The sequence below is a fragment of the Crinia signifera genome, chromosome 11, assembly GCF_055691185.1.
Source record: "Crinia signifera chromosome 11, ASM5569118v1, whole genome shotgun sequence".
Classification (NCBI taxonomy): domain Eukaryota; kingdom Metazoa; phylum Chordata; class Amphibia; order Anura; family Myobatrachidae; genus Crinia; species Crinia signifera.
Genome location: NC_139227.1, coordinates 105,172,386 through 105,188,452, shown reverse-complemented (window position 1 = coordinate 105,188,452; position 16,067 = coordinate 105,172,386). Strand labels below are relative to the sequence as shown.

At 47.7% G+C, this 16,067-nt stretch overlaps 1 protein-coding gene across 1 annotated transcript in view; it reads right to left on the bottom strand.

Annotated features, from left to right (window-relative positions):
• GALNT18 (polypeptide N-acetylgalactosaminyltransferase 18) overlaps nt 1-16,067 on the bottom strand; it is a 230,811-nt gene that overhangs the window by 61,154 nt on the left and 153,590 nt on the right. The window contains exon 3 of the mRNA XM_083164114.1: nt 10,031-10,197. Within this exon, the coding sequence (XP_083020240.1) occupies nt 10,031-10,197 (167 nt within the window). The remainder of the gene's footprint in view (nt 1-10,030; nt 10,198-16,067) is intronic.

The window sequence follows — 16,067 nt, the reverse complement described above, 5'->3', positions numbered from 1 at the left end:
GATAGGAAGACAAACATGTTCCATTAGTGTAAGGCAGGAATCCGGCATAGGGGACAACGCTTCCTCCAATAGTGTAAGGCAGGAGTCCAGCATAGGGGACAACGCTTCCTCCAATAGTGTAAGGCAGGAATCCGGCATAGGGGACAACGCTTCCTCCAATAGTGTAAGGCAGGAGTCCAGCATAGGGGACAATGCTTCCTCCAATAGTGTAAGGCAGGAATCCGGCATAGGGGACAACGCTTCCTCCAATAGTGTAAGGCAGGAGTCCAGCATAGGGGACAGCGCTTCCCCAATAGTGTAAGGCAGGAATTCAGCATAGGGGACAACGCTTCCTCCAATAGTGTAAGGCAGGAGTCCAGCATAGGGGACAATGCTTCCCCAATAGTGTAAGGCAGGAATTCAGCATAGGGGACAACGCTTCCTCCAATAGTGTAAGGCAGGAGTCCAGCATAGGGGACAATGCTTCCTCCAATAGTGTAAGGCAGGAGTCCAGCATAGGGGACAACGCTTCCTCCAATAGTGTAAGGCAGGAATCCGGCATAGGGGACAAGGCTTCCTCCAATAGTGTAAGGCAGGAATCCGGCATAGGGGACAACGCTTCCTCCAATAGTGTAAGGCAGGAGTCCGGCATAGGGGACAATGCTTCCTCCAATAGTGTAAGGCAGGAGTCCGGCATAAGGGACAATGCTTCCTCCAATAGTATAAGGCAGGAGTCCAGCATAGGGGACAATGCTTCCTCCAATAGTGTAAGGCAGGAGTCCGGCATAGGGGACAACGCTTCCTCCAATAGTGTAAGGCAGGAATCCGGCATAGGGGACAACGCTTCCTCCAATAGTGTAAGGCAGGAATCCGGCATAGGGGACAACGCTTCCTCCAATAGTGTAAGGCAGGAATCCGGCATAGGGGACAACGCTTCCTCCAATAGTGTAAGGCAGGAGTCCAGCATAGGGGACAATGCTTCCTCCAATAGTGTAAGGCAGGAATCCCACATAGGGGACAACACTTCCTCCAATAGTGTAAAGCAGGAGTCCGGCATAGGGGACAATGCTTCCTCCAATAGTGTAAGGCAGGAGTCCAGCATAGGGGACAGCGCTTCCCCAATAGTGTAAGGCAGGAATCCCACATAGGGGACAACGCTTCCCCCCAATAGTGTAAGGCAGGAATCCCACACAGGAGACAACGCTTCCCCCAATAGTGTAAGGCAGGAATCCCGCACAGGAGACAACACTTCCCCCAATAGTGTAAGGCAGGAATCCTGCATAGGGGACAACACTTCCTCATATAGTGTAAGGCAGGAGTCCAGCACAGGGGACAGCGCTTCCCCCAATAGTGTAAGGCAGGAGTCCAGCATAGGGGACAATGCTTCCTCCAATAGTGTAAGGCAGGAATCCCGCATAGGGGACAACGCTTCCTCCAATAGTGTAAGGCAGGAGTCCGGCATAGGGGACAATGCTTCCTCCAATAGTGTAAGGCAGGAATCCGGCATAGGGGATAACGCTTCCTCCAATAGTGTAAGGCAGGAATCCCGCACAGGAGACAACGCTTCCCTCAATAGTGTAAGGCAGGAATCCCGCACAGGAGACAACGCTTCCCTCAATAGTGTAAGGCAGGAATCCCGCACAGGAGACAACGCTTCCTCCAATAGTGTAAGGCAGGAGTCCAGCATAGGGGACAATGATTCCTCCAATAGTGTAAGGCAGGAGTCCAGCATAGGGGACAACGCTTCCTCCAATAGTGTAAGGCAGGAATCCCGCACAGGAGACAACGCTTCTCCCAATAGTGTAAGGCAGGAGTCCGGCATAGGGGACAACGCTTCCTCCAATAGTGTAAGGCAGGAGTCCGGCATAGGGGATAACGCTTCCTCCAATAGTGTAAGGCAGGAATCCCGCATAGGGGACAACGCTTCCTCCAATAGTGTAAGGCAGGAGTCCGGCATAGGGGACAATGCTTCCTCCAATAGTGTAAGGCAGGAATCCGGCATAGGGGATAACGCTTCCTCCAATAGTGTAAGGCAGGGATCCCGCACAGGAGACAACGCTTCCCTCAATAGTGTAAGGCAGGAATCCCGCACAGGAGACAACGCTTCCCTCAATAGTGTAAGGCAGGAATCCCGCACAGGAGACAACGCTTCCTCCAATAGTGTAAGGCAGGAGTCCAGCATAGGGGACAATGATTCCTCCAATAGTGTAAGGCAGGAGTCCAGCATAGGGGACAACGCTTCCTCCAATAGTGTAAGGCAGGAGTCCAGCATAGGGGACAACGCTTCCTCCAATAGTGTAAGGCAGGAATCCTGCATAGGAGACAACGCTTCCCCCAAAAGTGTAAAGAAGGAGCCGCCTCTTGGTTCTCTGGGTACTATGAACCCATCCCTGCCGGATATTACCTGATGATATTAGTTTTCTGGGAACAAATAGAAGATCCACGCTAGAGACACTATTGCGCTTGACTCTCAGTAAATGTAGCCCACACGCCGTGTAATAATGCATACACACACGCTTCCCATCGCACTCCGCATGCAGGTCTTACGCACATTCATCAGACACACGCAGACAGATCTGTGTTGGTTTTCTGCAGAAACAAACACATTTTATTCACAAGCTGAAAATTCAATTTTCTGGCAGATTAGCCTGTCACTTCATGTGGCGCATCACGCGAACGGGGAACGGCCATGTTCAGGCATTGTGTAAGATTGCCGCAAGGCAGATCTAGAGGGGACCTGCGAGTGCAGCGATTCTTCCTTATGATGAGAAGTCGATGGCCCGTGTGCTGTTATGTACAAACATCAGAGCTAATGCTTCTAATCCTCTGTCTGAGCATTTGTACCTGCGTCTGTCTGCAGCAGAGTGTTCCGCACGGCGCATGTGGCAGGTAACCGCATCAGTCTGCAGCACTATCGGTGAGTGCTCCGCATGGCACATGTGGAAGGTAACCGCATCTGTCTGCAGCACTATCGGTGAGTGTTCTGCACGGCGCATGTGGCAGGTAACCGCATCTGTCTGCAGCACTATCGGTGAGTGTTCGCACGGCGCATGTGGCAGGTAACCGCATCTGTCTGCAGCACTATCGGTGAGTGTTCCGCACGGTGCATGTGGCAGGTAACTGCATCTGTCTGCAGCACTATCGGTGAGTGTTCCGCACTGCGCATGTGGCAGGTAACCGCATCTGTCTGCAGCACTATCGGTGAGTGTTCCGCACGGAGCATGTGGCAGGTAACCGCATCTGTCTGCAGCACTATCGGTGAGTGTTCCGCATGGAGCATGTGGCAGGTAACCGCATCTGTCTGCAGCACTATCGGTGAGTGTTCCGCACTGCGCATGTGGCAGGTAACCGCATCTGTCTGCAGCACTATTGGTGAGTGCTCCGCATGGCGCATGTGGCAGGTAACCGCATCTGTCTGCAGCACTATTGGTGAGTGCTCTGCACGGTGCATGTGGTAGGTAACCGCATCTGTCTGCAGCACTATTGGTAAGTGCTCTGCACGGTGCATGTTGAAGGCCGATAGATGATGTCAAGGTCAACCGTCAAAGGGTCGACACCAAAATGTCCACATCAAAGTGCTGTACACAAAGTTAACATTAACAAAAGGTTGACATGCACCATGGTGATGTTAACAAGAGGTCGACACAAGCCAAATCTTGATGCGTGGAATGGTCGGCATAAGCTTTTTGGGGGGTGGTTTTCTTTCTTTTTTTGAGATTTTTCATACTTTACCATCCACATGCCCAATTGGGAACGGCGAAGAGTACTGAGGGCATGCAAGCATATGCAATACACTAATTGGGTTTTTGCTGCCCATGGGCTAAGCCACCACCGGTCTGGAGCTAAGGGGGGCTGGCAGAGTGCTCTGGAATCCCCAGATGTTTACCAGCAGCCTCAAGTTCCGCCCATGCGGAGAGAAGTTTCTAGTTGATGTTCTGCATATAACAAACCTGTTGTACTCTGAATTAGGGCAACCAGGCCGGAGACGGACAGCACCGCGGACTCCCGTCAGCGAGCGCTGAGAGCCCCCAGCGCAGGATGGCCAGAGGCAGGCAGGCAAAGGACGCAGGGACTGTACCAGCTCCAGCTGTAAGCTCCAAAGGGAGGAGGCATGGCCATGCCACCTCGACCCGGCCTCACGCCCCCCCCCCCCCCCCCCCCCGACTCCTACACTGGCTCTCCCTTTGCCTCCAGGGAAGATGGCCTGTTGAGCCCTTCTGCTGCTGTCCGCAAATGGCTGCCTAGGAACTGTGCACTCAGCCACATCTACCCCCGTGTCTCCCCTGTCTTGTGCACTGCACTTCAACGTATATCTGTACTGTCCCTGCTGTATTGTTACCTACCTGGCTGTTGCGGCGACCAGTGGAACCGCTGATTGGCTGCCTAGGGGCTGTGCAGCTCGGCAGGTAAGTTATGTGTTCCTTGTGTGATAACTGTAATGTCCCTGCATCATTGTTGCCTGCCTGGCTGTTGCGGCGACCAGTGGCGCCTCTGATTGGCTGCCTAGGCGCTGTGCAGCTCAGCATGGATGTGTTCCCTGTGTAATAACTGTACTGTCTCTGCCTATATTGTTACCCACCTGACTGCTGCAACAACCAGTGGCGTCTCTGATGGCTGTCTAGGCTCTGTATGTGTTATGTATATCTGTACGGTCACTGCTTAACTGTACCTAACTGGCTGTTGCCCAGCAGTCCAAACCAAATTCCTAGTATTGATTCTGATTCAAATAATTGTATACAGGGGGTACTTATATGTCAAAACATGGCAACTGAACAACAGTCCTTGATGATATATAGACAGGACTAAAAGGCACAGAAAAAGTGTTAGTGCTATTAACAGATGACTTAGGCGCCAACAGATTGGATTTTTCTCTGAGATCATATACTATAGTGCTCATTGTAGCACCCTGCATCTTTCAAAAGGGTTGGTATCATTTGGTCTACAGCAAGATGGTCGACAAGCGCTGGGTCAACACCGTTAGGTCGACATGGGTCAATAGAGTCAAAAGGTGGACATGGGGTTTTTCAGTTTTTTGAGCCGACATGTGCCGACGGGCGGTATTTCATGCCCTACCATCCACTAGGGCAAAAAACTGTGAAAAACTCCATGTCGAACTTTTGACTGTTGACCTAATGCTTGTGTCGACCTAAAGACACGTCGACCAAGACCCATGTTGACTCAACGCTTGTCGACCATCTTGCTGTAGACCCAATGACCGTATCCCCTTTCAAAACCGTAGCAGTTCCTCTTCCCTGGGTGCTGCACTTTGCTGTGGTGCTTCTAGCACAAGTTTGGTCTGTATATGCATGCACAAGGCAATGTGTACTAATTAAGTCCCGAATGGATCCATTAAACGGACCGTGTATGGGCAGCTTTAGACTCATTTAAGAAATGGGGAATACAGATTTGCTAAGATTTATTGCAAGGTCTTGGGGAGCTGGTATATTTCTAAGTATTATTACAGGCAAAACTGAGACAAATTCATACCGGCACCCGCATTGGCCCAATCACAACCCTGATGTTCCAAAGACACACCCACTTAATAAGGCCCAACCCACAACAGTGAAGCCCAGCCCCTTTCAGGTCTGCAAATTGAGACTGTTCCACAGGAACTAGGGCAGTCTGATGGTATGACGGAGACACAGACACTTAATGCCTGATGCTAGTAGAATATTTTCTAGGCTAAAAGGAATAAAGTGCGGAATCTTTAATAGAATACATTAAAAATGTACAATAATGGAAGAGAGGCACAGAATCCTGACAGCTGAACACAGAATGAATGATGGTGTAACGCCATTCAGAACATAGGGGCCTCAGCGTTCTAATCATCTGCTTTGGTGGATTGAGTCAGTTTTACAGCATCCTGGGGACAGCAAACCATTCCTATAGTGCTACATACCTCCTAAAGTCACCTGCCGACACAGCAGGCAGTGATGACACAATTTGCACCATTATACGCGTTGTCTCACCCAAATATATAAACAGTAAAAAACTCCCTGTTCATCATTTCATACCAAGCACTCGTCACCTGAAATAGGCAGATAAGGCTGTACCTAAAGTTCCGGATGTCCCATACAACCCATATATTGAGGGCTAATTCAGTGGGCTGCACTATTCACTGTAATGTTCAGTTCTGTCTCCCTGTATTGTTCTATGGCGTGCCCTTTGTACGGTGCTGCAAAACACTTGTGGCGCTTTATAAATAAAATGTAATAATAATGAGGGGTCATAAGCTGAATGGAGGTAGGAAGGTGGAAGTAAATTGTATTTTCTACTGTCATTCAACCTATTTAAGTTGCAGAAACAGCATTGGCTAAACATTTTAGCAATTATTTTATATACATGCTGAGGGACAGGAAACACAAATGGCTGCCAGCGGGCCTCGAGGAAGATCATGGTAGAACCAATCAAACAAACAATGAAATAACCAAGTTCAAAGGTGGCCATACATCTACAGATCGATTGTCAGATTGGACTGGTTGGAACAAAAACCTGGTAATGGATGAGAGCAAATGACAGTTAACCATTTGCTTTAAATTGCTGGAAAACTGCCAAAAACGGTCACTCATCCATTACCAGGTTTTAGTTCCAACCAGCCCAATCTGACAATCGATCTGTAGATGTATGGCCACCTTAAGTCTGCAGGAGCATCATAGGTTGGTTGGAGCACGTGAGAAAAATTATGTTGGACCTGGGTTCAAAAACTAAAAAACTACAGAATGTTTTTGGAATATATAAACTCTCATGACGCAGAGTGGTTGATAGTCCGTGTGGGTTTGTGGGAGGTAATAGGGAGTGTCTCAGCCTGTGATTGGTCTGTGTATGCAGTTACAATGACTTCTGCCGGGCATTCTGAGCAACAGAGTTGGTCACATGACCGATGGGGTTCCCGACGTGCATCCACTGGTGCCATTGCTTTCAATTAAAGGCATCACCAGTGGGCGCATCTGTACAAATGCCCGCCGCTGTGACAGCACCTCTGTGTATGGAATCACAGCTGTGACAGGATGCGTGTGCAAACCTGAATCAGGCTCTTATCTGTTCGGTCATATAGCAGCAGTACGCCTTTACCTCAGACTAATGGCTGATGCAACCGGTATATGTATGTAACTTCTCAGCATCATGCGACAACAACTCTTCCGCTCTTAACTGACCTTTCATCGTCATCGGTCCTCTCAGCATATGGTCTCTATGGCAACAAAGCGACTGTCGCTGATCCGTGCACTTATGACTTTTCTATTGACCCTGTCACTGCTACCTGCCCTCAGGCGCGCCAACACTGAGTATAATAGAAAACCATTTCCACTGACAGCAAAGGGTAATTTGACTAAGATGGGAGTTCTATTGAAGATGGGATGTTGCCCATAGCAACCAGATTTCACTTCTTATTTATTTAGCATCTTCTAGAAGATTATAGACAGAATGTGACTAATTGCTACGAGCCAACATCCCATCTTCAACAGAACTCTGTATACAGTTCCCTGTGAAAGACATCTCGAGCCGACCCGGGACCAAAACCTGTACCAGCCTCCCTGAGCATCGGATTCCTATAGAATAGATACAATCTGACTGGTTGCTATGGGCAATCTGACTGGTTGCTATGGGAGTTGGCACCATCTTCAATAGAATTCCCTTTTTAGTAAATTAACCCCGAAGAGGGAGGACGACACTGGTGCGGAGGAGACCAGCTAGTGTCATAGACTAAGTGTGCCCATCTAATGGGCATGTGGTACCACAAAGCGGGTCCTCTTACGCAAAGATCCATAAATGCTAATTCCAGTCACACTTCAGCAGTGTAATCAGAGCCTCTTACAGTGCAGGGGTAATAGCATTAATAGGCCCAGCTTATAATGGAGGGAAGAACACTTATTCAGCTTTGAAGAGCATCAGGGTCGCGCTCTGCAGCCAGAGAGGATGAGCAGTCGGCGAAATTACTGGAGGCTCTAGCACTTGTATCATCAATTTCCATATGTCACTGAGCTAACAACGTTAATCTCCAATTACATACAGCGGCAATAACCATCCACATCTCCCCTAAACATTATTACTAAAGATTCTATTCTTGCAGCCGTTGTTGCTGTAATTTGCACACACATAATTATGCTGTAACAGAGCGAAATACACAGCGCCCCTGTATAATGGCATCTCTCATAGCAGATGAGGCACCCGGGAACACCACGATGGTCGCTAAAAACTCAATTATCGGACAAAAGTTATCTCATTTGCTTTCAGGCTAAAAGATTTGCAGAAAAACGATGTAACAGAAGGATATCCGGGTGTAGGACCATTAGCAACATTTAGGGGCAAGTGTTAGAAGCTGGCACACAATAAATAGGTGCTAGAAAGGGTAATGGCGTACAGACAGATATAACCTAAGCCCTTCCTCCTCTAGTTACTGTGAGGAGCGCTGATAGATACACCAATTTCGATGTGTAGTGTCATACATACAGATTTAATCACCAAGCCCCTCCTCTTCAAGTCACTGTGAGGCGCTGATAGATAAAGTAATGGGATTGGTAAAGTCATACATACAGATATTATACCTATGCCCCTCCTCCTCTAGTCACTGTGAGGAGTGCTGATACACACAGTAATGGGATGGTTAGTGCAAACATACAGATATAATACGTAAGCCCCACCGCATATAATCACCAAGCCCCTCCTCCTCCATTCACTGTGAGGAGCACTGATACATAGAGTAATGGGATTGGTGGTGTCACACTTACATATATAATTATCAAGCCCCTTCTTCCATAGTCACTGTGAGGAGCACTGATAAACATAGTAATGGGTAGTGTCATACATGTAGATATTATACCTAAGCCTCACCTCCTTTAATCACTATGAGGAATGCTGATACACACAGTAATGAGATTGGTAGTGTCATACATACACATATAAGCACCTAGTCACTATGAGGAGCGCTGATACACACTGTAATGGGATGGGTAATGTCATACATATAGATATTATACCTAAGCCCCTCCTCCTCTAGTCACTGTGAGGAACGCTAATACATACAGTAATGGGATTGGTAGTGTTACACATACACATATAAGCACCTAGTTACTGTGAGGAGCACTGATACACACAGTAATGGAATTGGTAGTGTCATACATACACATATAATCACCTAGTCACTATGAGGAACGCTGATACACACAGTAATGGGATTGGTAGTGTCATACATACTCATATAATCACCTAGTCACTGTGAGGAGCGCTAATACACACAGTAATGGGATGGGTAATGTCATACATACAGATATTATACCTAAGCCCCTCCTCCTCTAGTCACTGTGAGGAGCGCTAATACACACAGTAATGGGATGGGTAATGTCATACATACAGATATTATACCTAAGTCCCTCCTCCTCTAGTCACTGTGAGGAGCGCTGATACACACAGTAATGAGATGGGTAGTGGCATACATACAGAGTGGTGCGGAACAGACAGCTGAGTTTGTAATTGTGTATTAGCACATTTTAAGCACACGGCCACGATGACCGCTAACCCCCAGCCCAAGGCAATCTGAGGGTATATCCATGCCCGCGGTATCAGTTTCTCCATAGTAATAATATAAATCCCACCATATACAGTAACTACTATCTGTGTATACACAGAGCAATAATCACACTACTCCTCGCTAATGGTACCTATCCCAGATATATGGCATTATCTGTTCCTGTACACCAGACAATACCGCCCACTGAGCCAACTACAACCAAACACAATTTGTTTCTATTTCATGTTCTGCACCTGCCGGTGGTGGGTTTCCTTCATTACAACCTCAGACAAGGGAGCATTGTCCCTGTGAGAGTATACATGAGCGGTGTGTAGGTGCTGTGCGCCACGAGGGATGTATAACACAAAGTTCTGTTGTCAGCATACTAACCCTCCGCTGGGTGTAAGAACATGTGCAGGAAATGGTACTCCCTGGGGACCATGTGATGAGATTTGGATAATTATTGACAGCAATACATTGTAACCTCCACTGATATCAGACAGTCAGAGGGGAGACGTTAATCAGACACCCACAGCGCCAACCTACCGTTATTACTGTTGTCATCCACCAAGATGATCTCCTTGAGAAGATCCTCCGGTGTCCTGTCAATTGCAGAATGGATCGATCGGAGAATCACGGAGAGGGCCTCATTGACAAATATGAAGACGATGCTGACCTGGGGCAGATGTTCTGGGTTGGAAAGGTTCTTACATCTGTAGCAGGAGAGAATGGAGAAAACAATCAGCGTTTCTGGTTCAATATAGGTTCAATTTCTGGTTTTATGTAACCTTAACATATCAATACACCAGGCTGAAATCCAGAGTGCTGTGCACCAACTAGGTGCTAGGAAACGTTACAGTTAGTAATGACTGCACCTGTGCACCAGCTAGGGTGTCTGGGGAATGTGACAGTTAGTAATGACTGCACCTGTGCACCAGCTAGGGTGTCTGGGGAACGTGACAGTTAGTAATGACTGCACCTGTGCACCAGCTAGGGAGTCTGGGGAATGTGACAGTTAGTAATGACTGCACCTGTGCACTAGCTAGGTGGTCTGGGGAATGTAATAGTTAGTAATGACTGCACTTGTGCACCAGCTAGGTGGTCTGGGGAATGTAACAGTTAGTAATGACTACACCTGTGCACCAGCTAGGTGGTCTGGGGAATGTAACAGTTAGTAATGACTGCACCTGTGCACTAGCTAGGTGGTCTGGGGAATGTAATAGTTAGTAATGACTGCACTTGTGCACCAGCTAGGTGGTCTGGGGAATGTAACAGTTAGTAATGACTACACGTGTGCACCAGCTAGGTGGTCTGGGGAATGTTACAGTTAGTAATGACTGCACCTGTGCACCAGCTAGGTGGTCTGGGGAATGTAACAGTTAGTAATGACTACACGTGTGCACCAGCTAGGTGGTCTGGGGAATGTTACAGTTAGTAATGACTGCACCTGTGCACCAGCTAGGTGGTCTGGGGAATGTAACAGTTAACAATGCCGACACCGGTGTACCAGCTACTGTAGGTGGTCTGGGAAAAATGACAGTTAATAATGCCTACACCTGTGCACCAGCTAGGTGGTCTGGGAAACGTGAACTGTTGGTAGATCTTGAGGACTGGTTTGGCCACCCCCCTCTAGGTGCAGTATGCAGATTATAGTAATAGCCATGTACAAGGCAGAATGACGACGGAAGACCATTGGCCAGAGGATGCACACGTCATAGTTAATAAGCAGCGAGCACATAGAACGGGCATACACAGCCACTGGGAACTTAGGGTATTGTCACAGTAATAATTATTATCTGATTATCTGTAGTTCCTGTTCTCTTTCAGTACAGATCAAAGCCTACATCTGTATGGGATGCGGTTAATTTCCCGGCGGTCGGGATCCCGGCGGTCGGAATCCCGACACTGGAATCCCGACCGCCGAAATCCCGAAACTTTCTCCCTCCGTGGGTGTCCACGACACCCATAGAGGGAGAATATAATAGCGTGCCGAGCGTAGCGAGGCACCGGGCCCGCTGCGTGGCGAGCGCAGCGAGCCCGCAAGGGGGGGCGATCCATGTCCCCCCCTTGTCGGGATTTCGGCGGTCGGGATTCCAGTGTCGGGATTCCGACCGCCGGGATATCATATCGGATCCCATCTGTATGTGAGACAAATCTGTGATTACTTCTTCAGTGTGTTCTCGTCTCAGACTGATTAATATTTATGAATTTCTCATCTGATCTCACTCAATCTGAGGCTCTTCCAAATTGTTGTGTTTCTTACACAATAGCTCCGGTTGGATTGCAGTCGGCGTTGTGCGTCGGCGGCTTAGGATGGCTTGCTAATACTCATATTAACAATCCATCTCATTTATCAGACAAAACGCAGTGATATATTACAGTGTATCGGTACTGACCAGTGACTGCGCAGGGAGAACAACAGGAACTGTATCCCACATCCATATTTATAAAGGTGCAACGGAAATCAGCTCTGTAATTGTATTTACACAGTGGAGGGAAACGATAATAAATCTGCAGGAATAAACACAATTTATGTAGTGGGACAGTGCCTCCTGAGGTCAGGATGGTGCCTCATACTGTGCCTCGTCACCTCAGTATCTACCACATTATCACTAGGTGACCACAGTGCCTCCTGAGGTCAGGACGATACCTCATCACCTCTGTATATACCACAGTATCACTAGGTGACTACAGTGCCTCCTGATGTCAGGACATAACCTCGTTACCTCTGTATAAAGCACATTATCACTAGGTGACTACAGTGTCTCCTGATGTCAGGACGATACCTCATCACTTCGGTATATACCACATTATCACTAGGTGACTACAGTGCCTCCTGAGGTCAGGACGATACCTCGTCACCTCCGTATATACCACATTATCACTAGGTGACTACAGTGCCCCCTGAGGTCAGGACGATACCTCGTCACCTCTGTATATACCACAGTATCACTAGGTGACTACAGTGCCTCCTGAGGTCAGGACGATACCTCGTCACCTCCGTATATACCACATTATCACTAGGTGACCACATTGCCTCCTGAGGTCAGGACGATACCTCATCACCTCTGTATATACCACAGTATCACTAGGGGCCTTATTTTGGTTCATTCTTTCTGACAAAATCCTTCTTAGATGGACAAAACCATGTGCACTGCAGGGGGGGCAGATGTAACATGTGCAGAGAGAATTAGATTTGGGTGAGTAATTTTGTTTCTGTGCAGGGAAAATACTGACTGCTTTATTTTTACACTGCAATATAGATCTCACTTTGAAGTAAAACCCCACCCAAATCTAATTCTCTCTGCACAAGTAACACCTGCCCCACCTGCAGTGCACATGGTTTTGCCCATCTAAGAAGGATTTTGTCAGAAAGAATGAACCAAAATAAGGCCCTAGGTGACTACAGTGCCTCCTGAGGTCAGGACGATACCTCGTCACCTCTGTATATACCACATTATCACTAGGTGACTACAGTGCCTCCTGAGGTCAGGACGATACCTCATCACCTCGGTATATACCACATTATCACTAGGTGACTACAGTGCCTCCTGAGGTCAGGACGATACCTCGTCACCTCCGTATATACCACATTATCACTAGGTGACTACAGTGCCCCCTGAGGTCAGGACGATACCTCGTCACCTCCGTATATACCACAGTATCACTAGGTGACTACAGTGCCTCCTGAGGTCAGGACGATACCTCGTCACCTCCGTATATACCACATTATCACTAGGTGACCACAGTGCCTCCTGAGGTCAGGACGATACCTCATCACCTCCGTATATACCACAGTATCACTAGGTGACTACAGTGCCTCCTGAGGTCAGGACGATACCTCGTCACCTCTGTATATACCACATTATCACTAGGTGACTACAGTGCCTCCTGAGGTCAGAACGATACCTCATCACCTCTGTATATACCACATTATAACTAGGTGACAACAGTGCCTCTTGAGGTCTGGACAATACCTCGTTACCTCAGTATAAAGCACATTATCACTAGGTGACTACAGTGCCTCCTGAGGTCAGGACGATACCTCATCACCTCGGTATATACCACATTATAACTAGGTGACAACAGTGCCTCTTGAGGTCTGGACAATACCTCGTTACCTCAGTATAAAGCACATTATCACTAGGTGACTACAGTGCCTCCTGAGGTCAGGACGATACCTCGTCATCTCTGTATATACCACATTATCACTAGGTGACTACAGTGCCTCCTGAGGTCAAGACGATACCTCGTCATCTCTGTATATACCACATCATCACTCAGTGACTACAGTGCCTCCTGAGGTCAGGACGATACCTCGTCATCTCTGTATATACCACATTATCACTAGGTGACTACAGTGCCCCCTGAGGTCAGGACGATACCTCGTCATCTCTGTATATACCACATTATCACTAGGTGACTACAGTGCCTCCTGAGGTCAGGACGATACCTTGTTACCTCTGTATATACCACATTATTACTAGGTGACTACAGTGCCTCCTGAGGTCAGGACGATACCTCGTCATCTCTGTATATACCACATTATCACTAGGTGACTACAGTGCCTCCTGAGGTCTGGACGATACCTCGTCATCTCTGTATATACCACATTATCACTAGGTGACTACAGTGCCTCCTGAGGTCAGGACGCTGCCTCACACTGTGCCTCGTCATCTCTGTATATACCACATTATCACTAGGTGACTACAGTGCCTCCTGAGGTCAGAACGATACCTCGTCATCTCTGTATATATCACATTATCACTAGGTGACTACAGTGCCCCCTGAGGTTAGGACGCTGCCTCACACTGTGCCTCGTCACCTCTGTATATACCACATTATCACTAGGTGACTACAGTGCCTCCTGAGGTCAGGACGATACCTCGTCACATCTTTATATAACACATTATCGCTAGGTGACTACAGTGCCTCCTGAGGTCAGGACGATACCTCGTTACCTCTATATATCACATTATCACTAGGTGACTACAGTGCCTCCTGAGGTCAGGACGATACCTCGTCACCTCCGTATATACCACATTATCACTAGGTGACTACAATGCCTCCTGAGGTCAGGACGATACCTCGTCATCTCTGTATATACCACATTATCACTAGGTGACTACAGTGCCCCCTGAGGTCAGGACGCTGCCTCACACTGTGCCTCGTCATCTCTGTATATACCACATTATCACTAGGTGACTACAGTGCCTCCTGAGGTCAGGACGATACCTCGTCACCTCTATATATCACATTATCACTAGGTGACTACAGTGCCTCCTGAGGTCAGGACGATACCTCGTCACCTCTGTATATATCACATTATCCCTAGGTGACTACAGTGCCCCCTGAGGTCAGGATGATACCTCACACTGTGCCTCGTCACCTCTGTATATACCACATTATCACTAGGTGACTACAGTGCCTCCTGAGGTTAAGATGATGCCTCACACTGTGCCTCGTCATCTACCTATCATGTTTGGTACATAAAGGAAACTTTAATGCAACACTGCTCTTCCTATTAGGAGCCAGTGTTATGTGTTTATGAGAAATAACTATAATATAACTTGTCACCCTAAAGCAAAGAAATCCCCACCTTCACAAATGTCTACGGCGTCATGTATGGCACATTTCATGGTATGGGCCAAGGGCAAACAACCTTGAGGCGGCCTACTAGTAGTTCGAGACCTCAGAGAACTGATGTGTCTGTTGCCATGGTTACTAAGTGTTCATTGGCCGCACAAATGTTTCCTGCTCTTCATTCAGAGTACACACGTCCGATCTGTGAAGTGGAGAGATCACATTATAGACAGAGGAGAATGTCGTACAGAGGGAATGCACCTCTGCCAAGTCTCTCTCAGACAATAAACTCCACACAGACATAAGCATTCATCCACACTCACCCCACTTATCTAAGAAATAAAGACGCGTACAACTGAATGGGCTTAAAGGGGACGGCTTATTTATTTTGAGCAGGGGCGGCCTATTTGAATCTAACTAAAATTTATGTCCCTGCTCTAACTAAGGTGGCGGGCAAAGAACGGCATGCAAAATAAATAACATTGCTGGAAAATAACAAAGTAATAAAAATAACAAACTCCGGATCTAAGGGCCAATTGCCCTTAATTGCCAAGGACCGGCCACCTGCCAGCGTCCAAGACAACGGCTCAATTATGAAGCGGACTTTTCAAAAGGGGCCAATTGCCCTTAAGGCCAGGGGGTTGACCTTCTGCTTCTGCCCCTGACCTCGCAAATAGCACTAAGGCAGAGCTCACCACTCTGCCCGAGTCATCAAAAAATTGGGCCACCTGCCCTAAACTACAAATGTCCGCCAGAATTTACGCTATCCGAAGTAGATGATCGTTAAGGTCCAGATGTGGGCCCACCTGGGTCGGTGATGCCCAGATCCCGACATCAACCAGCATCTAAGTGTAAATACAGCTCTAATTTAATTACCGTTCTTTCCGCCAACACAAAATAAGCCGACAACAACAAAACGAATAATGCAAACGACTTCTCAACAACTAATTCTGACTAATAAATGGGGCGGGCGGGAGGGCAACGTTTCCTGAAGCAAGAG